Here is a 26,414-nt window from a genome sequence, read left to right on the forward strand (position 1 = left end):
CCACACACCACGTTCAAGCATCTTAATATTCCCTTAATGGAGATGAAGCCAAACTTGAACAACTGTGTGTGAAGTAAATACGCCCAATGATTCAACAGCTTACTGAACTTCCTGATAGCGGCAGTAATCCATTTTTTTGCTGTGACACTAATGCTTGGTAACCAATAATGTGCAGCCATAAGGACACAGTTGTGCTACCAAGTTGTTAATAGGCTTACAATAAGTGAATTGGGAAGTAAACACCTTTGTTGAGATCCCAACCCAATCTGTCTAAGGCGTTTCTTCAACGGTAGCATCTAATGTATGTATAAAGGTCGGTAGATGGGCAAACACGGACTTCCCCAATCTTTGACATCATCGCTCCTGAAAATTTTAACACCTCCTCGAGGATAGCACATGTGAATTTTATCCGTACTTATTCCCAAAAGGCAGGGCGTTTGTTGGTAATGACCTATGAGTTTATCGGCACCACAGAATTCCCCAAACTTTGCAACAAGGTGGCCAGAGCTGGCTGTGTGGGGGCGATTCTTGTAAAGCCAGAAATGTGCAGGTTGCAGCCTCCTTGCATCATGTAGCTCTCTAAAGGCTGGGCCAGACACAGTTGTGTGGATTTTCCTTAAAGAACCAGAGCCAAGCAAGCTCCTTTTCTGTCATTCCTCCATCTGTCTGTCTTACCGCCCTTATCCAACTGTGGGGAACACTCCTCTTTTGGTACAAAAGGGGTCGGTCTGCTTTTGTGCGGTCGATACAAGGATAATGTGTTGGTACCTAGTAAAGAGTCAGGTCAATGCAGAAAACAAGATAGAGGAGAAGACAGAAAGAGAAGTGCTTGGAAGTCAATCAACAAGTGAAGAAAGAGAGAGGAATGTAGGATTTAGGGAAGAAATGTTGTAGAAGACAGAACATAAATTTTATAGATGTGACATAATCTTGTGCCAATAAGTGTTTTTTACCCCTGCATTTTGCATCATGTTGCAACCACAAAGTTCTATATATTTGATCAAAATGCCATGTGATAGACCAATGACTGAATGTGGTCTTTTAACTTTTTCTACACATTAGAAAACTACGTTTTACAGCAATACCCCCTACCTGAGGTATTTCTCTACCAGCTTCGCACATCCAGTAACTAAAGTTTTGGCCCATTTTTCTTTTCAAAAGACTCAACCTCGGATCGGAAGGAAAGCACTCTGGAACAGCAACGTTTCCAAGGTATGCCAAAGATTTTCAATGAGACCGAGTACGAGAATTATCTTTGATCTAAACCACTCCGTTACAGCCGGAGCTGCATGGTTAGGGGATGTTGCCCTGCTGGACAGTGAACCTCCAGGACACTCTCAGCTCTATTTACAGTATTTAGCTCCATCCATCGTCTCTCACCAATTTCCCTTTCACCGCTGCAGAGAAGCATTCCCACAGCACTGGTCGAACGAGGTGGGGCTGATGTGTTTGGGGTGAATTGTTTGTCTAATCTGGTCACACTGTGTCCCCAACATGGCGTGTAGCAAACTACAAATGGGACTTCTTATATTTTTCTTTCCACCGCCCTTCAATGAAAGCCAGCTTTGTGGACAGCATGGTAATAGCTGGTTTGTCAACATGTTGTTCCACCTGAGAGTTTCCATGACTCTTTTAGTGGTTTTTGCATTTGTTTCTGCTTTAAACTGTCTCCCTGTTTTGTTTGCTGCTTGGTTTTCAGGAGGCTGTTTGTTCACTAAGCAGTCCCTCCAGGATTTCATGATTGGTTTTTGTGACATCAAAATCACAGATTTTTTTTGTGCTACTTTAGAAATATTTGCGAGGAATTTTGCAATATTTTTTCCTAAGTAAACTTCTTCCAAAATCTACAGAGAAGAAAAAAGATAAGCCCCAAAAAAGCAGCAGTGTTGTTGAAGTAAGGAATGTGTAAAATCAAGTTTTTTGAACTTGACATCATGTTATGATGTTATTCTCTCAGTGTGGACATACCTGGAGTGTTGCTTTGATTCTGTCATGCTTGTTTGAGAAATCCTTTAATTTCCCACGGCAACCGTTGAGATATTCACCTTCAACAATGAAGCCCCTCTTCTGAGCTAAAGTTTTGAAGCTTCTGAGCTTCTGTGACTCCCCCACTCTGCTCCTTCAGACTAGCCAGCACCAATTGGCCAACGCATGGTGGAACTGCGTGTCTTTATATGACCTACTTCTCAGCGCAACGCTGGTAAAAACGTTGTTAAAGGGTTGATAGAGGAGCCTTGTTGTGACGACTTCCTGAAGGCGAAGTTTCAGAAAGAGCAGGAGCTTCTTAAAGAGACAGAGGCCCAATTTCAAGGTGTAAATTACCAAGTCAAATTTCTTTCAAGTCATTTTTGATAAATATATATATATCGATGTCTGTATATATATTGATGTATGTACTTTGGCAAGACACTAAAAGTACTGAAACAAAATGAAGGAAGAAAAATAGTCCCGAAAATTAGACAAAAGGCAAAGAAACACATTGACAGATGAAGGAAGGTAGACTTAAACACAAAATCAAAGCAAAATGAAGTTTATCAGTTAAAGTAAGTTGTTTAAAAATGGCTACAATGACACTCTGTTGTCACCACTCTCGAATGTCCAGTCCTGGTCCCTAATCTGAACCCCCTCGTTGGATCTCCCTGGGTGACTCTGTTGTTTCCATACTTTCTCTGCTGTTTGTACATGATGGGTTCAGTGGGTTCAGCCCAGCTATAAAAGCACCCCCCCCACACACACTTTTTCTCCCCCTGCGGCACAGGACGGAGTCTGCAGGCCCTCCTGTAGGAGGTGGAGGCCCTTTTTCGCTTCTCCTCCTATATAACTCTTTTTTTTTTGACTGTGTTTTCCTCTGCTTCCCCCTGGCTCGCTGGCTGGTTGTGGTAACAATTTTGGGCCCAACCCTGGACCCGGCAGTCATTTTTCTCCTCTTAGTTTCAAACCACCAACTAACCACTGACTCCCTGCATCCCCCTTTCCCTCCTCCTCCTCCTCCGCCGTCTCAGGAATGTCTTATTCACCTCCTCTGTGCGTCTCCGCGCTCTCATTCTGACATGATCACAACTCCCATCTGTTTGCTGCGGCACCTGAAGGCCGGCGTGTCGACGCGGTTCAGCGAACGCGCACGTTTTGAGACACATGGAGACCCCACCCCTTCCATCAGCTTGTACCGACCACCTGCGAGGGCATATATACACACACCCACACATACACACACACATCCATAAACCTCTCTTTCTTCTCCCTCTCTTTTCCATTATCCTCCAGAGAGCCCAGAGACGGGGTCTTCGCTTCCAAACCAAACACAGACCGAATTCCAAAAACCCCAACTCAACACCCCCCTTCCTCCATCTCGCCCTCCCACCCCTTCATATTTGCCTCTCCACTCCCTACCCATTCCTGGCCTGTTGGTCTTCTTCTTCTTTTAACTCTAAAGTATAAAATAACAATCCATCTTTTCATCGTTTTGAAGGCAGATAAGAAAATCCACTTTTCAGACCTTTGGAAGTGATTCCCTCACAGAAAGGCAAAGGTATACCACCATAGGTGGATGACGGTCATCTGGAGCAACAGCAAGCAACTTCCATCGCTGAAAACAGAAAACGGATTGTTTTATTCACCAAAAAAACAACACTTTTTTAACTGTCAAAAGAATGCCTGGACGCATTTTGGCAACCTACCAAAAGGAACGGAGTGAGCGCTCTTACTTTCCACCCAAAGATCCTAAGCTTGACATGTGGGTGAGAGCTAAGAAAGTAGAGGGCAGATTTCTCCTCACCCATCAAAAATCAAAAACATCATTTGCCTTCACAACTTTTTTTGAAACAGTCTAGATCTACAAGACAGGCAGCCCAAACTGAACGATGTGGTTCAAGCTACAGAACCTGCGTTTCCATCGGCCATATTATTGCCCGATGTGACCTTCTGAAAATAAATTTGCTGAATGGAAACGCACCAATTAAAAAAAAACTTAAAAAACTCATTTGTCCATAAAACGTTTTGGCACTAGGACGAGGTTTGGGATTTTTGGCCGTATTGAAGGTGGTTTATCTCACAAAACTGTAATGAAAACACGTTTCCACATCGTGATCCACAACCGGATGTTGTCACTGGCGCAGAGCACAAAGAATAAGAAGACGACAGGAAGTAGTTGGAGGACGATGAGGGTTTTTGATGACTTGTTGCGTGAACAAACTAATTCATGTGTGATTCTAACGCTTTCATGCACAGCGGTCACTGCAGTGGACAGATATCTAAAAGCCGTTTTCTTGTGTTTCTTGTGGACTTTTATGTTACAAATGCACAGAGACAATACACTGCCAACTACTGGCCATCCGCTGCAAGTGCAAGAATTTTTGTTGTTAAATCCAATATGGCGGACAGACGATAAAGCAATTCAGGAATATCCAGTCCCTACTGAAGAAGATTTTTGCAGGTTAAAAACAAAATTGTGGCATTAAGTAACCTCTAGTGACTAACACTAGTGATGTATTTTCAAAATAATAACTTTGCATTTGGAGAGAATTACAAATAATCACTTAGAAAAAAGTCCTAGAAAAAACATTTTTCTATACAAATTAAAAATGATTTTTTTTGGTAATTCTAGATTTTTTTTTATAATTAAAAAAAACATCCATCCATCCATCCATCCATCCATCCATCCATCCATCCATCCATCTCATATTTAATGGAGTCTTTTTCTTTAACCTTCGTCTACGTTTCCTAACCAAAAACAAGATGGACAGGCTACAATACGCAGCTGGGATTGGTTATTATTTACTTGCTTGGCACACACACACTCACGAGGAGACCCCCACACACACACACACACACACACACACACACACACACACACACACACACACACACACACACACACACACACACACACACACACACACACACACGCACACACACACACAGAGTGAAAATAAATTGGGTGAATCTGCTCTGCAGAGAGGAATGTGAGACACATGTGTTTATGTGTTCTGGGTCTGGATGACAGAAGGAATGAAAGAGGGATACTAGGAAATAAAAAAAAGAGAGAGAAATATGGAAAGAGAAAAAAAAACCAAAGGCAAATCTGGATGGAAGTGGAAAGAAAATATTGCAAAAACTGCGTTAGCGTCCGGCACTCAGGCTATTCCTGGCCTTGTTTGGCTCCAATCGATCGCTGGAAAGATTCACTTGTTTCCTCATTTCGGTTTTTATTTCCTTAACTTTTCCATTTTCAGTGCAAAGAGATTGTGTTTTTTTTTTTTGTTTTTTTTGCTATTTGTCTCCCCTCATTCTTTTCTTTATGTCTTAAATTTTGTTACTTTCCCCCCCAAAAAACATGTAGTGGCTGTGAATAAAATCATCGGTGGTTGGGAAATAACTATTGCTCCACTAATTGTAAGAAAAGCTGCAGGGGACAGAAGGCGACTTCTGACCTGTCTGACCAATGGTTGCAAAGAAACATTGATGGTCTTTTTTAGATGTGTTGCTGAGAGAGAGCGAGAAAAGAAACACTCAGCAATAATGTGATTTATTTTCCTTTTAAGAGAAAATTCATTTTAAGAACAGAAATAAACAAAGGTCTGCTGTTGTTACGGGTTACGTAAGTGTTTTTGTGAGAGTTGTTGCGATCTGTGATCATTTTCCGCTCTTTAAATGCAACCATTTGACACTGAGGAGAATTCAGGTTCTGACCTTCACTTTTTAAACTTTCGCTAAAAGCAGCCGTATTAATGCCTCCTGCACATTTTCACCGCTTTCCCCACAAGCCTTCATTTGCTTTATTGGGATTTTGTGGGATGGAGCAACACAAATTAGTGCACAATAGGAAAATGGAGGCAATGCTTTCAGCCATCTTAGAAAGAAAAATCTGGAAAAACTGCATTTCTGTTTTCTCTCTATGAGCTTCACACGCGTGTAGAGATCAGTTTTTACAGATTCTTTTTCAGATTCCTCATTTGCATTGTGCTCAGTTTGATTCAGTTTGTTGAAATGGCGTCAATTCACAACATATCATCTCGAGGTACTTTAAGAAAACAAAGAAGAAGAAAAGAAATGATTACATTGAACTTTAGTATATCTGTGTATTTCTCTCCATCCATCTTCCCACCAACTCTTATTAGTTTTTATGACTGTAGGAAAACACAGCATAATCCTGCCACCGCCATGTTTCACCTCGGAGGCGTTTTGCACGGAGCCCACAAAGTGTCATTTTGGACTCATTTGACCGGAGTGCCATATTTTGAAAGCTAGCTATGTATAATTTTCCTCCCGCTACAGTTATGCACAACATTGTGTTGGTTTATCAAACTGTATTTCTTCAACAAAAAAAAAAAGACATTGTTGTGACACAATGCGAAAAACGTAGGTACGTCACTAAAGAGTAGGGAAACTTTTGCAAGACATAAAATAATTTATTACGCGTCGAGGAACTACTGACTAATTAGGAAAGCATCTGTAAAATATAGGGCATTTTCTCTTTTTAAAAAACACTGCTTATTGCCTTTTATTTCTGAGAAGTTTCAAACCAGATTTAGACCTGATTGTTGTCGAGACAAAATGGCTCAAGCTGACATGTCATGGTCTAACTTCTTATTGTTGTAAACATGCAAAATAGTGCAGATATAATCTGAGGTACATTAATTCATTCAAGTAAATACAGTTTTTTCAGACAGCAGTTCCTGTGTTTCCATTACAATTGTGCGCAAATCTTTGTCAATGTTCCTCTAATGTCTTCGCAACTGTGGTGTTTCCACTAAATACAGAAAGCAAATAAAAACACGCCTGAATGAGTTTGTTCATGTGATCAGCCATTAAAAAATGCAACATTTTCCGTTTTCTTCCTGTCTTCTTTTTGTTTTGTGGTTTGTGCCAGTCTGGTTGTCGATCATGTGACTCGTGATGCGAAAAAAAAAGTGTTTCCATCGCAGATATGCAAAATAAACCAACTTTGATATGGCAAAAAAACAAAAAAGGCACGTCATTATAGTGGCAAAAATTTTTTAGCGGAAAAAATGGATGTGTTTCCATTAAGCAAATTTATTTTCAGTGTCAGATTATATGGCCAGTGGGAACGCAGCTAGAGTTAGTGATGGAGTTCAGCAGGGTTCTGTTCTTGGATCAATAAGTTTTTGCTTTATACATCACATCCTTACATTATGTTATCTAACAGATAACCACCTGATCCCAACGCCAAAACGTTTTATCGAAAAGTGGGAGGTTTCTCCAAAATTGGCACGTTTCAGTAAAGTGAATTTATTTTCACAATGTCAAATTATGTGGCCAGTGAAAATGCAACCAGACACAATAATGGAGTTCAGCAGGGTTCTGTGCTTAGATCGACACTTTTTTTTTTATACATCACATCCTTATATTATATTTACATTACATTACCAAACCTAATAGTATACATGTGTATTCTTGTCCATACGATCCTACAATCTATAATTTCCTTTTATGTAGTTATGAATGGCTTTTAGTAATCTCTCTTGCTTGTGCTGCTGTGTGGGTCTGTGGCGTCACGTTACATAACAAAGTGGCCACCACTCCTTGATCTGCTCTCTCCAGCCACATCACCTTACGCAATTTTCCCTTTTCACAGTTGGCATCCACGTCCTGGTGCTTTTGTGTCTCTCTGTGGCCCTTTCCTGCGCTCTCACCTCCAGTCAGTCCAGGCAGATTGTCGCCTTTCCTGAGTCTGCTCCGTGCTTTTGTGTCCGTCTGTGTCTCTTTCCTGTCCTCGCCGCCGCAGCTGGTTGATGAAGACGGGGCGCTTCCCGAGTCGGGTTCTCCTGGAGGTTTCCTGTGAAAAGAGAGTTCTAGTTTTTTTTTTTACTATCGCCTGTCAGCTCAAGCACACGAGTGATTGTTGACCAAACTGACGCTGCTCATTTCCTTACCCGTTGCACATCTTAAAAGCGCTCACACCGACCTTGGGTCTGTTGAATTACACGGAGTATGACAGGGTTAAATCGAGCAAGAGGAAGAATAAAGGTGTGTTGGATTTATTTGGTTAAATACACAACAGGCGGGGAAAATACCAGGTCAGATAAGCTGAAGAACAGGAACAGAAATGCATGAAAAGCAACATGTGCTGTTTTTTGTGGATAGCTTAATTGACAATAAAGATTATTATCTTCATTGTGTTTTGATATTCTGTTGAAAAATCTCTTTACTTCTTCATTTGGGTCTTTTTTTTTGTGCTCAATTTGAAGCGCTACTGAAACCTGTACACTTCAGTATGCTGCTGTCTGGTTGAGCTAAAACAGAACGAATGGGGCCCTGTGCTTGTCCCCAAGGTCCAAGCGGCTAGCGTCACGCTGTTGACTCTGTTGGTTCTGATGTTTTCTCGACTCTCTTTGTTGTGGTGTTGTGGTGTTGGATGTCCTGCCGTTTAAGAGTTACGTGCTGGAACACTGCGCTCCTTAGCTCAGTTCATGAACCTTTTGCATCTTAACAGGTTAAAAATACTGAAATACTCACCCTGAAAGTTTTCTATAAAAATGCGTAAATATTTTTATGTCCCCATGTGGCTAAGAGGTCCAATCTGTGTTGTCATTAGGTAAAGTCATAGATTCCAATGGTTGCATGTGGACTACCTTTAGTGGCAGCAGAAAATAAACTGTTATATTCCTTTGGTAAGCATAAAAATTGTCCGCCTGTGTGGTCGTCCATTTACCTCTGAAGTCAGGGCTTTAATGTGGGAATGTCAATAAACTCAACTGTTTATTAGTTCTAAGTTCAGAAGCCAGTGGGATTTGCTCTGAGCAACGACCAGGCTAACCACCATTAGCAATACATGCTAATAGTTATTGCGCTTGTTGTACTTTCAAACGCCGCAGCGACGCGTTTGTTAAAATAAATTTTTGCAGTTTGGAATATTTTAATGAGAAACAACACTTAGAAGTGCAAAGAAACAGTTTTTTTTTTTTTTTGCCTACGTCTCTCCTTTCGTTTGATAGAGGAGGCCATGTTTCATTTTGAGGTTCTGATTCTCAAGAATTCAATTTTCCCACTCAGAACACCAACATCTAGAGATGTCGGTGTCCATTTCTTATTTGTCCAAAGAAAATCTCAGAAGTTTTGACTTCTGAGTAAAAGCTACTTTAAAACTGCGTCCTTAAACCAATCAAACGGTGCCAGTACACAATGTTTTTGCTGTTGTTTTTGTGGCATAACTTGACAACCTGAAATACTCAAAGTCCTGTTGCAGCACTGTTTCCAAATGTCTCACAAGACGGTTGTAGTTAGAAAATGTGATGTCAACCAGATGTTAACATGCTAGGAAAAGAATAATTCGACTAGTTTCAACGCCCCCGATAATATGTCCATGTTTCTTTGGCGCTAGCTTGTCTATTGCAACAAATTGTTTTCCATTAACATGTAATGTGTAGGTGTGCTAAATTGACCAGTTTTCAAGTTCAACTTGTTTCATAATCAAAACATGTGGTGATCCTGTTGATCGTTGTTTAAGTTTAGTTTGAATTTAAAGAACTTGTTCTCCCTTAATTTGACTCGGTTTGTGTTTTATAGCTTCTCTGTTGGATGATTTTAACCTTTTAAGTTGCTGTACCGTCTTTTAAAATGCGCGGAAGGTCAGTAAAACTGTTTTTAAGAGGAAAATAGGCCCCTTCTCGTAAGGCTACTCCCCCACTCCTCTGGCCCTGACAACCTCCACCACTCCCTTTCTAAGGGGTGAAGACGCCAGTGTCAGTGCGAGACAATCTACAGGCTCTACTGGTGACTATTGCATACTCGGTCTGCAGAGTTGCATCATTTAGCTCTGCCGAGATGCAAGAGAGCCAGACGGAGAGAGGGTGGGAGGGAAGAACTGAGACAAATAATGGGAAAAGTGTGAGGAGAGGAAAGGGTGGGAGTCCATGTCCTGCGTTTTCTGTTTGAGGTTTTCACCTCCTCCTCTATCGCTTGTTTTCCTGTGGCAGCCATATTTTACGTCATGAGGGAAGGTCAGCATCCTGGACGTTGGCACTGACATCATACTGAGAAACAGACCTGACATAATAAAAGACAGTCCGTTTATACCGTGGTTCTCGCTGACACCGGGACTTGGACGAGCCAAAACGTTAGTAGTTCTTGCCGTTTGCCTTATCAAGACCTTGAAAGTGAAACACACTGGATAGAGATTTAAACTGTCAACATGTATATCTGGGAATTACATTCAACCCAACTTAACAGTCTTTCAGCTCCAGGTTTGAAACGCGGTGGGATTTGTTGGTTTATAACCTGTTTCTAAACTAGTCACTATTAGCATCCTAAACCAGAAACATTTTCTTGCTTTTAGACATTTGATCAACATGCTTAGAGATGGAAGTTGCAACAAGCATACTGAGTGTGTGAACAACTAAATGAGTGACACGTTGCAGAGAGTGCAAACAAATCTGTATTTTCTCTTTCATCTACACTCATTTTTATATGCATTGGCAGGTAGCCATGTTGGATTTTCAGACGATGGTGCTGGTGATAAAACCAGATTCTAGTGACCTTTCTGGAAATTTCCGCTTCTAAATGAGTGGACTGGATAATTAAATAGTTTTCTACAATGACTCAAGCACTGACATTAGAATAGTTTTTTGTTTTTGTGAGCTGAGAGTCACTTCTTCTATAGTTTCAGACCAAACTCTGGATCAGAAGATGCAGGTGCTGCTCTGATCTGTTGCCAAACTCTTGATTTACTAATCTGCTTTGGTTCCAACCCTCACCTATGAATATGAAATATGGGTCATAACATAAAGAATGAATGACTGGCAGCTGAAACGATCTTCCTCTGAATGGTGGCCATATTCAGTCATAGAGATGAGGGGTGAGAAGTCAGGTGGTCTGGACATCTGCTTCTCTAAAGGAGGTTTTCCAAGCAGGCCCCTCAATTATAATACCCTGGGGAAAACCTTCCCCTACCCTGGAAATGGTTTGTGAAAAATCTTGCAGAAGTGGAAAACAATCTATGCTTTGGTGGATAATTCAACTGCAGCCTTCCACCAATTAAAGATTGACCATCAGAGGCAATAGTTCTTAACAAGACAAATGGTAGACTGCTTCCTCCAAGTCAATGTCGAGTGTTTGAGTCAAATGGAGACATTCAGGTGTCTTAGTGTCTTGTTATCGATAGCATGGAGCCAGAGGTCAAATGAAGGATCAGGCCTTCAAATGCAGCACTGAGAAACACAGGTGAATCAGAGCTAAGCTCTGTTTTTACCAGCCCATGTTGTGGGATATGGATTATAGCTGAATGATCTTGGATACAAGCGGCTGAACCGAGCTTCCTCTGTATGATGGCCAGGGATGAGATCAGAGAAACACTCGGCTTCAAAGAGAGTCAGCTAAGGTAGTTTGGGTATTTGATCGGAATGAGTCCTGGACGTCGACCCCTGGAGGTTTTCCATGCGAGATCAACTAATAAGAAGACTCATGGGCAGGGCCTGGAGCTTTCTCGAGAGATTATATGCTGTTTCTGAACAGAGAACATCTTGGAATACCCCAGAATGAGTGATTGGAAAGTGTCATTAGGGAGGCAAAGGATGGATGGATGGATGGATGGATGGATGGATGGATGGATGGAATCTTAACACAACAAACTGAAAAAATGGCAAGTCATGCAGCCAATCAGTTTTAAAATGACTGGATTACCTGGACTTGACATGATGGTACTTGTTCCATAAAAAAAACGAAAACCGTCAAGTCTTACTCATTCAGAAATTATATTCACTGGGTTACAATATCTCACGCAAGAAATAACACACCACTTCCCTAGTCTGTCTGCTGGCTTCCAAAAGTTATGCCTTGCTTGAATTATGTTTTCACTCTATTTCTCCTCACTCTGTGGTTTGAGCAGACTGCCCCCCCTTCACGACTCCCATTGTGATTCTACCCATTACCACTCATTTAGTCCTTTTGTTTGTGCCCAGTACTCTTCAAGCAGGTATCCAATTTCAAAGTCTCGTGCGGACACTTCGGACCTTTGTAAATGCCCTCTTTCTTCTTGCCTCTTTATGCCTTCAGATCACAGAAACACAGGCCCCACGCCTCCCTCTGTGATCCTTGCAGTTGCAGGGACATTCTGAAATTCCTTAAAAGGACTTGCACTGGAAAGATCAAAGAACATCACTTCTAAAAATTGAACATTGACTTTTTTTTTGAACGACTTGACGAGCTGTCGTTGATCCCAATCTCCCTCAACCCTTCTTTGCTTGGCACATCAAGGAATCTTGGCCATTTTCGTCCCACACTTTTATAGAGTTCTAACAGAACGTATTAAGTTTCACTTATAAAACATTACATGCGGCGCTATGTACATAAAGCAATAGGCAAAGCTGCAAACACACACATGATCCAAGAAACTGGAAAGGAATGAAAGAAGGGAGTTAAAAATGCACTGGAGAATAAAGTATGTGAAAGAGGCGAGGGGAGGGCAGGGGGGAGAGAGGAGTGGGAGGAGCGGGGAACAGGAGAGGTATGCTCTGCTGGTGAATTGGGAGAGGAAAACCACAGGAAGGAGTTAGAGGGAGGGAAGACAAGAGAGGAGGGAGTAGAAAAAAATTACAGGGAGGGAGAGGCCAGACCAGGGCGACCGTAGAAGCAAATGTTTCCTGTGAGAGGAGGAAAGCCTGATGAGTGTGTGCGTTGTACCTGAGGACTCCATTAAGTGTGACATGTCATGGATGTTTTAACTGTGTAGGAGTTCATGAGAAAAAGGCTCATGTGCTTTGTGGTGTCTCAAAGCTAACCTTGCGGAGGTTTCTAGAGATGTGCTCACCTAAACGTTTGCAGGCCTTAGAGTTTGAGAGCGTACATTTGCAGGACCAAATGCAGTATTCTTAAATGCAAGTTTTCTCGTAGTCACAGTCTGTGCTCTGCTAGGGATGGAAGTTGTTAGACATGTTGCAGGTCTTTGAGGGGGAAAGCTGCTGGAGGTTAGAGGTTTAGGCATTGCTGAGAGTCTTTCCGGCGTAGCGTGACTCTGGTGGGCGTGCGTGTCTGGACGCAGGTGGCGAAGGTTACGACGGCGTATGTGCGTGCCGCAACGGTGCTCCCAAGCAGCAGTCCGTATGCGAGTGTGCGCATGAGAAAAGTCAGCGAGGTTGCAGCAGAACGAGAAACCAGTGCGGTGAAGAAGTTGGCAAAGACAGCAGCCGGGACCCTAAACACTGACTTCATTGTGGTTTAGCCTCTGCCTTATATTCTGCCGGGGGATTGTGTCAGTGATTGCGGAAGAATTTGTGGCAACAGCGAGTTTCTGGGAGCCCGAGGGAGGAGGCGTGCATGTGGCTGGGAGGTTGCTGGTTCGAATCCAGCCAGTATATAAAAAAAAAAGTAAATCATAAATATCGTTGCTGCCAGCTGTCATTAGCGAGCCGTGCAGCGGGACACCCAGTCGAGGTTTAGCAGCTGTGTCGCAAAAAAACCCCCAACCTACGTTCAAACATAGGTGTCTGGCGCCATTTAAGAGGCTGAAAAACTTGTGTCCAGAAAAAACAGATGGCTGCTGAAACTTTTCCACTTGGGGTGCAGGGTTTCAAGTAAAAGTTAAAAAAAAAAAAGTTTCCAAGACAGATTTGATGGCAAATTTTGAAGAAAAACCAAAGCAATAACGGTTCAAATTCTGACTTTGCTTCTTTGCGTTTTAGAAAGGCTGGATTGTCACTCCTCTGCTTTGCCTCGTTGGTCTTATTGTGACGTTCCAGGATGGAATTTGGAATAAACATCTGAGTGTAATCTAAAGTTGGCATGGCGGACTGGGCTGCATTAGTCAACAATGTGAGCAATGGTGGACTAATGAGTTTTTTTTCTCTCTCTCTTTAGAGCTGCGTTTTGTTGTAGCTTTCCTCTTCATCTAATAGAAAATATGCGGGCCGATGGGGGTTTAAACGCAGGTCAACTTCCAGTTTTTGCAGAATCACAAAGTCAGTTTTCTTCTTAAACGGTGCCATCATCGTAACATTTTGTCCTGAAAACATAATACGCTCTGGAGTAGGTTTAGTCCAGAGGAGGAACATTTCGAAATATGAGTGCCACCTTAAACATTTCCCCCCATAAAAAGTAACGGCCAAGAATCTTTAATCTCCCCTGGGCTGTTTCTTGTGATTGTACCAGCTTGAGTGCTCAGTCTACCGCTTGCAAGAGTGTTGCAAAGTGTGAGGGAGGGAAAAATGCTGCCCTCGATTAGATAAAAAACCTGGGAGAGAGATTCCTTTAGCAGTATCCTCTCTCTATGGTTACTTCTAACCCTATTGAGGATTTTTTTTTTAATTTCAAGGATTCATGAATCCTGCATTCACTCACCTGCTTTGTGGCATGGGAGAGATTATATAGAAACTCTGAGGGTGAATGAATTCCAGTGTTCTGCAGCTTCCGATTATGTTTTCCTAGAGATTTCATCCTGAAGGAAAATTCAGTTGAATCCAAATTATAGGGGAAGTCGCTAACATTAAAATAAAACATGTTGTTTTTTTATGTGTAGGTTGAACTTACCCCATATCTCTCAAACTCTCAAAATGAGTAAAAATCTCCTTCCCGGGGATATTTTGTGACTTTGAGTCTTATCATGACATCCATCCATTTTCCATTTTTTCAGGCTGGTGCCGATTGGTCGAGAGACGGATTACGTCCATGTTCCATGTGTTTTCAATCCTCCATACATTTTTAGAAACGTCAGTCTGCACAACTAAAGAATGTAAAGGCAAAACTCTTTTCCCTCTCTCCAATATAATCTCTGGAAAACTGGGTCTGGAAAAGTCTGGAATTTCTCCACAAAAGCTGTGTAGGAACCCTGCATAAATGACGAGAGGCAGCTCAGAGAGTTGGGACAGAAGCAAATTTAAGACCCACTAAATATAAAAGGTGGTGAATATTAGGTTCCAAACAGGCCAATGTCCTTGGACATGTTCTTAACACTGCTACTGCAATAACAATATATTGTCAATATGTTGTTCAGCCAAAGCAATCACTGCCGGTACTGTTATGGTCACAATATGACTTTACGACAACCAGAAGTGTTCAATAAAACCGTTTAACTAATTCATCTCGACGCCTTAAGGGAGAAATGACCGCAGAGTTAAAAGTATAAAAGTTTTAAAGGGGCAGTGTTATGCCTTCTTTCACGCATGTTTGAGAAATCCGTTAATCTCCCGTAGCAACCATTCAACTGTGCGAAACGCCTGGTTGGACCGAGAGTCGCCTTCGACAACGAAGCTCCAGTTTCCAAGCTGAGCTTCTGCCCACTCAGCTCCTTCAGACTAGCCAGCAGCAATTAGCAACCACCTGGTGGAACAGAGCATCGGCTGAGCTCGTTATATGAGCTGCTTCCATTGAAATGCTGCTAAAGGGTTAATAGAGGAGCGATGTAGTGATGACTGCCTGAAGGTGGGGTTTCAGAAAGAGGAGGAGTTTTTAAAGGGACAGAGACCCAATTTCACAGCGTTAAAGTCACGACATCAAATTTCTTTTATCATATTTGACATATAGAGCATTTTTATAGCAACTGAACACAGTTACTTGATTGTGCTATAAAATGCCACTATGTTAATGGAAAATACACACTACTGCCCCTATACAATCTGGGGAGGCTCCAGCTTCATGATGCATTTTAAACAGGCAAAAGATTAGATGTTGCACCGTTCATGCAACTCGATTACATGAAGTAAAGCGCAGAGTGCATCTTCTCCTCCATGCATGCGACTGATGGCCACTAACAGGATTAACAGGGGAACTATCACCAGCATGTAAAATTGCAACGATTAAACCCATCAGTGCTGTCAGCTTTTCCAGCAGCTGCTAACCATTTTTACTCTCCTGCAAGATTTTTCCACCTTACCACGGCTTCTTCCCGTTTTTGGCTTCTCCCCCGTGACGCTTTCGCTTTGAAGCCGATATCCGAATCTTGAGTCACTCTGTTCGACAAGAGCGCAGCCATGAGTCATGGACCGAGAGATCGTTTTGATTGGCTCATGCCTCAGTCGCCAGGGTTCAACCTTAAGAAATGAAAACACTACTGCGAAATCTTGTCGAGCCACTTAAGGGCCGACCGCAGAAACGCAGAGCAACAGTTTAATATCACAATAACTATCACGAGGTTTTCCCTCAGAAACTTAGAGACAGATGTGTTTTTCTGTGATGCGTCACTAGAGGAACTCAAACCTTTCTCAGAAGTTTGAGAAACTTACTCTAACCTCATTAGGTTAGAGTAATGAGCTGTGTGGCATTAACAATGAGTACAGGTTCTTTCTTTATAAATGACTCTTTTGTAGTCATTTACGCTGTAAATGCTTTGTAACCTTTGGATTAATTGTATAATTCATGTGCATGTACTTTTTGTTTTTTGCATACATATTTTTGCCTCCCACATTTATTATTCCAGGAGAGTTAAAGACATGTAGAAGCTGCAAACTGTGAACTGTTTACGTTTGTGGTTCTAATAAACACAAAATTGTCTTAGTCAGCTTTTTGAGTTTACAAGTAGTTATAAATAATTTATTTACTTTCTGTTTTTCTGTTGTTTTTTTTTATACCTAGTTTGGTGAAGCACAAAGGGGCTCGGGCGGCGCTCATGTCGCCCTGGGTGGTTGCCCACGTCGCCCATATCAGAACTGTACATTCTTCATAGTAAAGAAAAGACATACTTTGTTGTATATCAAGAAAGCATGTTTACTTTAAACACTATGCTAAATAAATAATTTGTTCTCTAAACATCCCTGTTTGGATGTGACTTATCCCTTTTAGCACAAATCTGACACAACTAGCCCTGTGATTGGCCAACATCCCTGAGTGTGAGAATGAAGTTGTTTTGAGAGCTGCTCACCAGACATGTGGCTTGACCTATGAATCAGATTTTCCTCATCCTGTTGAATGAGAGGCTGACCTCGGATAAAAGTCAACATTCACACTTAAACCTTCAGATCTGGAAGGAGAAGGAGAAAATCTGTGGGATGTCAACATTTACACAATTAAACTCCCTTTATTTGGAAGGTAAAATGTTTTTGGAAGTTGTGTAAGTTCATTTGCCTGTGTTTCACGGGTTTCTGTGTTAACATGGCTGTCGGGCTGAGGAAGGAAGCTTTAGCATCGGGTTGAATCCGAGGGACTCGGGTGTTGGGTGGCCAGAATGTCAGAAGCAAAATCTCTGTCATCGGAGGAATATATATAGGATGTGGAGAAGGACACTCCAGGGCTTCCCCCAGAAAACTTGCTAAGCCTGGTGGTCGGGGCGCCGAGGCGGACCACCGGCGGTCCACCGTGTTTTTGTATTTAAAGATGTTAAGTAGACAGGAAATATAAAAAATATTACGGGGTGATTATATGTTACGGGAAGACATTGACAGTGAAACGCTATTTAAACCCACAACTAGTCTTAAAAACAGCAAATAAAAAAACACAATTAAAATGAATATCAATTATTTGCACTTCTGTTTAATCTAAGTTAAGTCAGCAGCTCCATAAGGCCCCCCAGGGCTTCAGGGGCCCCATAAAGGCTGATATTTTAACACAGAACACAGATACATAAATGTAACATTTGTTTGTTGAGATAAAAGTGCTGCTAAATTTGATTTAATGGTTTCAGTATACATAAATTATTTTTTTAAATTGTTTAACATTTAAATGTAAGATTTTATGGATCTGGAAAGTTTACTTTGTAAATGTTCAAAGAATAATATTCATAGTTAAATTGTTTTGTTGCCATAGCAACAATCTGATGCTGTGAATTTAATCTTTGAGTTTGAGCTCTGTCTGTTCACAAATACAAACTAGTAAACTGCAATTATAACTTATTGCTTTTTAGGTTGGCCAATTAAACTATTGATGGCAGGACCTCAGAAGTGGTTGAGACACCTCTCGAATGTCATATAGAGGACACAGACCATTCCTGTGGTACCAGTCTGTAGGAAAGGGGGTAGGAGATTGTGTTCCAAGGGGTCCCACTTGTAAAGACCCCTGAGAAATGAGGTTGTGATAATAAATAAATAGTTTGATTGAGGTGTGTTGGACCAGGAATGTGTCTAAAGGCCGTGGTACCCCATCCCACCCGGACTCTCCTTAGAGACGACTCCTTTATGGTAGTCGAAACGAGGCTCTGACCGTCTGCTGAACCTTAAATTCAAGAGACGGAGAGCGGTTTTCATCCCTGCCTCGGAACAGTGGACAAGATAATTATCTCTTGCGAAAATGCCGACGGCGTCACCGGAGCTCAGCTCTCCGGTCCACATGCACTTTGTGGTTCTGGAGAAGGCCTTCGACCCTGTCCCCCCAAAGTATTAGTGGGGAGGCTGTGGTAGTACGGGGCATAAGGGGGGATGCCTTTACGGACTATCAGGTCTTTGTCTAAGCAAGGCAAATTCTGTGGCTGCATTCGTGATATAAACTCGAGCTTATGCCCAAATCCTGTTTGTGGTGTTTATGGACAGGATCTCAACACTTGCCGTGGAGAGGAGGGTATCTGGTAACCTCAAGGTTTAAAATGAGCCATTTGCAGATGAAGTAGTTCTGTTGGGATCTTTAAGTCGTGACCTTCAGGGTGCCCTAAGATGGTGTGCAGCAGTACTTGAGGAGGGATGAGGCTGTTGTGATCAACTGGGAAAAAGGGGGGACTGCTCCTTGCTGCTGGGAAGTTAGTCTCAACCTCAGTTAGTAGGCCATGTATTGTAGTGTCTTGTTCATGGGGTGTAGGATGGTGTGGGCTACCAAAGGGTTCCCTCCTTTGACGATGGACAGATGGAGTGAGGGTTTGCTCCGTTCTGCCTATTTTCTGACCCTAGTCTATGTTCATGAGATAAGGTTTGTGACTAAAAGAGCAAGATCCCAGATACAAACAGCTGCAACCAGATTCCTACCATCGACCTCCAACCACTTCTTGTCGTCTTCATCATCCAGTTGTCGATCACGTGACTCGTCTAATGCGAAAAAAAAGTGTTTCCAGTGCAGTTCTGCGAAATAAACCGACTTTGATACGTCTTAGTGCCAAAATTTCTATTGAAAAACCTTTTTCGAAATTGCCGTGTTTCCACTAGTCAAATTTATTTTTGAAATGTCAAATTGGACAATCATGTGGTCAATGGAAACGCAGCTGCTGCTGCACATGATGAGATCTGAAATCCATTGTTGCAGACAGAAAAGTGATTTAAAAATGTCCTTAACGTGGAAGACTAACCAGTTGACACACATGTGATACAGATGTGGAGGAAAACAAGGCCGCAACCGTTAAATATCAAAACAAGATTCAAACACCACCATGTTGTTTATGCCTCAGCTGAAAGTATTTCAAAGTGTTTCTCGCTGAGGATTTAATTACCTTTGTTTTGTGTTGAGTGCTTTGTAAAACGAGCCCCTGATTTTCCCGTCTCAGGGCACCAGTCTTCAGCAGCCATGCTTTCTCTGGACGAGCCGCTGGACCTGAAGCTTCCCTCTGGACGAACAGGCGGTCCTGTGAAGTTTGGAAAGAGGTCCTGTCCCTCATCGATCTGTGCTCCTATCCACGCCTCACGGCCACGCCTGCAGTGCACCACCTTCCCATCGCCACCCTCCTCACCAGGTAACCAACCAGGACGCCTGAAGCTCTACAAGCTCAGTTAATAGACAGATTGGGTCAAGTCAGGCGCCCGCGTGGCATTGATGACGCCCGGTGTCACAGTGAGTCTTCAACAAAACCGGTTCTCTGTTCTCACTTCTCCGGTAACCTAATATTGCAAATCCAATAGAAGTTTGCTCCTCTCTGTCCTCACACAGAGGTGGATTGTCAGCAGATTTGGAAGCGTCGGCTCTAACGAGCCGAGCGTGACACCGACGTGAAGCAGCCCAAAGAAAACTGCAGACAGAATCATATGTTTGTCTCCAAACCAGGCTTCCCACTAAGCACTGAGGCACGTCCAGATTGCACCGGGGGCAGAGGTGGAAACCGGATCGGAGAATGGTTTTTGTTACGTCGGAGAGAAGTGTCGTTTTCGAGCTAATTAGGAAGAAGTGGAAAAACTTTGTCAAATTGCAGCTGTGACATGTGAACACAATGTAAGGCTGAAAAAAAAAGAAGAAAAAAAGATTGTGTAGATATTTCTATAAGTATTTTATGTGGAATTAATCCTTATTAAATAAGGATGTAGGGTTATATTTTTGATTAATGTTAATATTCTTACTGGGGCAGACATAAAGTTAACATATATCTATTTATATAAACTTTAGGTTATTTATCACCAATAGTACTGTGAAATAACTTTTCTTCATTATGTATTAAAGCATCATTTTTTCAGCGTTATTCAATGTATTGAAACAATGTAATGAATTTGATCGATACTGCGGAAGCTTTATTGATATCCATAAAATATTAATACGTTTAATATGATAATATGTGGTCACTTTCTCTTATCTAGTGTTCAGAATTGGAAAGACAAATGCAGCATGATATTCAAGTATGGCAGATAATGTAGTTGAGCCTTTTCACTATTCTATCAAACACATTTAGCAAGAGACACATTGCTTTTTAATTTGTCCTTTAAATTACGCTATAATTAAACAATTCACTTGTTTACTTTTGTGAACAAAAAAGGCTGCAGGTCTATGCAGCTCCACATTGCGGTCAGGTGCTTCTTGTTTGCTTAACTAAGTCCCCACATGTGCATCCAAGCTGTTTGTGCTCCGGTCAAAAACAGATGGAACCATAAATAGTTTAAAAAAAAAAAAAAAAAAAAAGAAGGGCCACGTGAATCAGTTCTATAGTTCAAGAAAATAAAGGAACTCCTTCCGATCATCAAAAGAAATATGTGGTGAGTCATGAAATAAGGAACTGTTGTGAAAGTAATTTTTTCCCATAGGGAGCGTTATCTCAACAACACAAAAGGAAAAAAAAAAATATGTTAATGTGATTTTAAAGTACTAAATTCCAACATGTCTGAAGATGGATCAAAACTCTGAGCTTATGAGAATCTAAGTGACTCAAAGCGACTTCAGAGAACAAGCTCCGACTTGTTAACATTTAAGTATTAACCCTACTGACAAGTCCTATATCACTTTGGATTTTAATGCCAACTAAAGCCTGTTGATGCATAATATACACAAACCAAGGATTGTACTAAAAACATTTTCCAGACATCTAGTGATTGAAGTTATGCCAAATTATGACTTGTTTTGCAAATGAGCATAGTAAATAGTGGTGGTTTGTGAAATAGCGACGCATTAATGTTATTGAAAAAGTTCATTTATTTCAGTAACTAAATTCACCAAGTGAAACACATCATGTAGACTGCGCACAGACTGATGTCTTCAAGCTTTTATTTGTTAATTATAAGGATTTTCTGGCTACAGCTAATAAAAACATGTCACTTTCGATAAGAGTTTTACATCAGACCAATAAAAAAATACAATCAAGTCAATATAGAAATGTGGGCTTAATGAAAAGTGTGTTTAATACCTGCTTGAAGGTTATTTTCAAAAGGTGCTTTCAGTCTGTTTAAATGCATATTTGTAATTTACCGAATGACTGCGTTAGCCACTTGGGAAGTTGCCCAGGGCAGCATCAGAAAATGGGGGTTACACAAACTCCAGATAAAATTATAGAAATTATCTGTCAGTTTAATCATGAAGAAATCTTCTATTACATTTATGTATGTGCAAATCTATGGAGATATGGCGCCCCCAAGTGTTGAATATGCGCATGTGTTCTGTATTTTGTAAAGCAGTGCATTTTATTATGCGCCAGAATATCAGAGGATTTTCCTCATTTTTCTATTTATTCACTAGAACTAAATGCTACATTCAAATTAACAATCTCTACTTAATTTAGTATTGGCTCAACAACCAAAACACATTTTGTTTTTATGTAACTGGAATTGAATTCAGGCGTTAAGACTTATGATACTGATACCGCCTTAAATAAAACATAAAGATTACAAAGATAATGCATTTATTTTTAGTGTGTAAAATTGTCTAAAAATATTCTTCGTCATTATTCAGTTCGGCTCGATGGGATATTGATTGTCTGGAAGTGTTGATACATTTAAAGTCAAACAACAGTATGAATAAATCTGCTAACACAGTTACAGGCTGGGAAAAGAAATCTGAAAAGTTTAACGAAATTCTATCTAACTAGTCTGACTAGTCAAAGTCAACTGAGGTGAGAAAGAAAAACGACAAAAAAACAAAAACAGAATTTAAAGCTGAAACACTTAAAAGTTAGAGGTCAGTTTAAGCACGCGCAGGAACCACTTAGTGTAAATGTGATTATAAAGCTCCAAGCTGTATAGTCTAACATAAAACATGACAAGCTGCCATCTTTTTTAACCTCTAAACTTTCCCATCCAGATTCCCAGTCTTCTCAGGAGCGACCCGGCTGCTGCTTCACCCCTCCAGCCATGGATCTCAGCATGTCCCCGTCTTCTCAGCGGGCCCTCTCCCTGTCTCCGTCTCCGTCCTCCCCCTCGTCCCCCTGCCCTCCCTCGCCCCTGGAGTCCCCTCGCAGCAGCAGCAGCAGCAGCAGCAGCAGCAGCAGCAGCAGCAGCAGCAGCAGCAGCAGCAGCCCGCAGCCTCACCTCTTCTCTCGGGTAAGAGGCGCTGGTTCCACAATGACACACAGCAACGTGCGCCCCGTCACATCAGATGGCCACGGCAGCACTGAATGTGTTTTTAGCTTTTGACTGTTGACTTTAAAGCTGCAGTATGTAACTTTAAAAAAACAACAAATGTATATTTTTACATACACTGTATGTGTTGAAACTGCCACTATGTGTTGTGACAGTTTGGCATGAGACAGGTAACCTGTGGAAAAAAAAGTTTAGCTCCTCTGACTTCTCTCAGTGCTAACTAGAAACAACCAATCAGACCCAGGAGGCGGGTCTTATTGCTGTCAATCACCCCCTTCCCAGCTCCCCTCTTGCTCTCTACTAGCTGGCGGAGCGTGTTGTGAATGCTAGGCTAGGTAGCAGGACCACCGATGGTTTTCCTGTAACGGTGAGTTGTTTCTAGGCCATTAGCACATTTAGCAGCATGTACATGAGGTTGATTGACAGCGCCAAGGCCCTCCTCCTGGCTCTGATTGGTTGTTTATCATTTGGGACGAATCGGAAGCGGTGCATTTCTTCAAAAGGCAGTAGTAGCTCAGGGAGGAGGTGGAGGACGTCGTCACCGATTATCTGTCTCAAACTGCTGACAGTTTTAGCAAATATGTAAAATCATATTTTTATATAAAAGTTGAAGACTGAATTCTATAGATTGAGGTTTTGAATGGATGTTAACTGGTTTTAAGGGATTCATTTTGAACTTTTTTCGTCTTTTTGACAAGAATACCGTCATCTCAAAAGAAACATACACTTAATTAAAATTCACGTGTCCATTGTAAATACATTTTTTGTTTGATAAATTATAAAATGGTAGATTCTGCATTTTGCTGTTTTTTTTAACACCTGTAGGTAGATTTAAAAACTAATCTTAATGAGGCTCCAATGGACAAAACCCAAAGAAAAAGCTAATCTCTTATGTCAACAACTAATCTCCTGGATTTGAGTGTCAGGAAAATGTAACGTCCAGTGCTTCAGCTGCTTTCTGCAGAGCTGCACCAAAACAAAGAAAAGAACAAAGAAGATCAAGTCAGGTAAAACATACTTAGATTATGCAATAAAATTTGGAGTTTTTAGATAAAAGAACAATAAAATGCAGTTTTGCAAGCCGTGTACACCAAAACTTGTTGCCTAGATACGTGTGCAAATCCCAGACAACACAGAAACTACAGCTATAAAGATACTTCCTCTTCATCATCACTTTATGTCCTAGTCTAAGTAAAGCATGCCATGCTATGTCTTATTTTATTCATTTCTAAACATTATATTATACGATCGGAGATTATGATTGGATTTTGTTTTAAATTGTCACTTGTGCACAGCAGTCCGAGTCGCACCTTTAAACTTCTAAATGAATTTTGCCTTTAAATTGATTTCACAAACATAAATGAAAAATGCTCTTTGCAAAATTTCACAAAACACGACAATCTCCAGATCCATGTCCTCATTTGATTGATCCAGTAAACTTGAGCAGAAATCCACTTGACGTGTGTCCCGTTAACCGCTGACTTCTTCTTCTAAATTGAGAAACGTGCAATTTGATTTGTCTGATTCCAGCTGTTCAGAGATCGGGGAGAAATCAAATTGTATACGTGCGTCAAAGATGAATTATAAAACATGTATTTTTATAGAAGACTAAATCTTGAATCCCTCACATGAACATTCTTTGACCCGTTAAACTTTAAGCTGACAACTTTGAGAGGTTTTTTCCAAAGATTCCTTTTTGTCTTTTCCAAGTCCCCAGTCTCAGCCACTCCAAAAACCAATCCTCAGTTTCTGTTTTAAATCAATTTGATCAACCTGTCATTTTTCAAAAGGAATCATTATTTTTGCTGTTTCTTTTTCTTTTTAAGATATTAATTGATGTGTTCCTACTGTGGATGTTTTCAACAGGGTCAAAACAATTCTTGGCGCTGTCAGACATCAGGTCTAACAGTAGGGGGCAGTAGATGCCACAAAAACTATAAAAACAAATTTGTTCCATATTATCAAAAAGAAAGCAATGGATTTTTTCCAGTATTTCCTTAGATTTGTGTTGTTCGGCTGTAACGTTTTGGATTTAAAAAGGAGAAGAACAAGAAGAAAAAGGTTCCTACTGAATTCAACCGATTCTTAACAGTGCTCGGAGGTATTAAGAAATTTTTAAAGCATCTTAAAAGTGCAAAAGAACAGGTTAAAGTTAGAAACTTTTTCTCCGTTCACAGAATGACTCAGTTTTAGTGTGATGTGGAGGCAGCTTGTGTGAACTTTCAAACCTCTCTCTGTGCGATCTTCTCCTCTGGTAGGAAGCGTCTTGGCATCACAGTGTTGAAGGTGGAGCCTCCCAGCCCGGATTTCCATTCTACTTCCCCATGAGGAGCCTGCAGAGGGGCTACGGCTTTTCCTCCTCCGTGTTCATCGGCCAGCACAGAGAGAAGGCCGTTTCCCCCGAGCCCTCACAGGAAGGTCAGCTGGCCTGTCGGTGGAAGAAGGTAAAATTCCTGCTCAGTTTGACACGCTGTGCAAGATCTGATCAAAGTTATCTTTCAATTTTTAACCAATATTAACCAGGGTTAAATATTGAACCAACAGGGTTCAATATTTAACCCTGTTGAGTCAAGCTCAACTGGGTCTTCTTTCCCCGCTGATCCTGCCAAGCCTGTTCCCTTGGCTGTGGTTTCGCTGGATGGGAGTTAGGGACAATGGGAATGGTTAAAAACCATGGCAGTTTTTTACCATGGGGAAAAAAGCTGCAGCTGTAACTCTGGCCACTGGGTGGCGGTATAAGCAAATAATAATAATAATAATAATAACATGAATATAAAATAGTTAAATAAATAGAAAAAGAAAATGGTACTAAGCACTAAATATTATATTTAATAGAAACTAATGCCGAACTGAAACTTATGCGTAACATGTTGGAGACCTTTGAGCAGAGTTTGCAATTTGTAAGATCAGTTATACTTAGTTGCTAAGGTTGGGACATTGTGAACTTTTACTCGCTTTGAAAAAACGTCTAAAAAAAAAAAAACAGCCAGCAGATTTTCCAACACCTCCCACTGACATGTAATTAGAAGAGTGTTTGAGTGTAGGAAAAATAATATATTTGATAACAACGTCTAAACATTGACACAGGTTGAATAAACATACCCATCGTTTGTTCATTCAACATTTAGAAAGTTAGGCTGTACTATATACAATTGCTCTTCTGTTCATGAAATACTAAAAAGCACACGGTGAAATGAGTTGGAAGTAAATGCTAAAAAAAAAATCGAATCAAATATTTGATATCAATAAAAATGGAGGAATAAAATAGTGAATATCAAAAAATGTGAATGAAAAATTAGGAGTCAATGTAAATAGAAATGATTACGCATGGATACTAACATATAAACATTATTTGTTTGTGTTTTGATTTAAAATGTGAATTATTGAGATTACACGTTTAGGTAAAAGGTAATGGATGCAGTATAAATATGTAGTTAAAACCATTTCTGGTACGTCCATATGTCTTGAAGAAGAGAGCTGATCTCTGGGGGATCCTGGGTAAGATGCAGTTTTAGTGAAAAACAATCGTTGGTTGAGAAAACGCTAGAAGAGGTGAATGTTGCCCAGAACCAGAACCAAAACTGGAGAAACAGCATTCAGTGTTTTATAGTCTTCTAATCTGGAGCTGTCAAGGTGTGTGTTGGTACACTGGGGACTAGGAAATGAAGTCTAACATAAAAGAATAACTAGACACACGAAATAAACAAACCGGAATCACTAGCTAAGGGCTGAAATAAAGTAAAACAGAAACCAGGCTGATCCAATCAAAAGAACATTCCCTTCTGATGTGTGATGCCCTTCATTGTGGCAACAGGGTTTTTTATGATTAGACTTGTAGAGCGCACTGCT

General features: G+C 41.0%; 1 protein-coding gene and 1 long non-coding RNA gene across 3 annotated transcripts in view; one reads left to right on the plus strand and one right to left on the minus strand.

Moving 5' to 3' along the window:
• The window catches only part of LOC102228197 (zinc finger protein GLIS2-like), a 34,923-nt gene that overhangs the window by 1,985 nt on the left and 6,524 nt on the right, over positions 1-26,414 (plus strand). The window contains exons 1-4 of one of the 2 annotated variants that reach the window (XM_023333239.1): positions 1,174-1,212; positions 19,343-19,528; positions 22,288-22,526; positions 24,824-25,009. In XM_023333239.1, coding sequence (XP_023189007.1) covers positions 19,363-19,528; positions 22,288-22,526; positions 24,824-25,009 — 591 coding nt within the window. In that variant the 5' untranslated portion in view covers positions 1,174-1,212; positions 19,343-19,362. Of the gene's footprint in view, positions 1-1,173; positions 1,213-19,342; positions 19,529-22,287; positions 22,527-24,823; positions 25,010-26,414 lie in introns of those variants that run through there. The other variant, XM_023333237.1, reaches the window with a different exon arrangement.
• LOC111608519 lies at positions 23,104-24,886 on the minus strand. The gene is made up of 2 exons (XR_002752718.1): positions 24,794-24,886; positions 23,104-23,531 (listed from the first exon to the last, which is right to left on the minus strand). It is a non-coding gene; the product is annotated as an uncharacterized LOC111608519 (long non-coding RNA).

The sequence above is a fragment of the Xiphophorus maculatus genome, chromosome 5 (assembly GCF_002775205.1).
Source record: "Xiphophorus maculatus strain JP 163 A chromosome 5, X_maculatus-5.0-male, whole genome shotgun sequence".
NCBI lineage: Eukaryota > Metazoa > Chordata > Actinopteri > Cyprinodontiformes > Poeciliidae > Xiphophorus > Xiphophorus maculatus.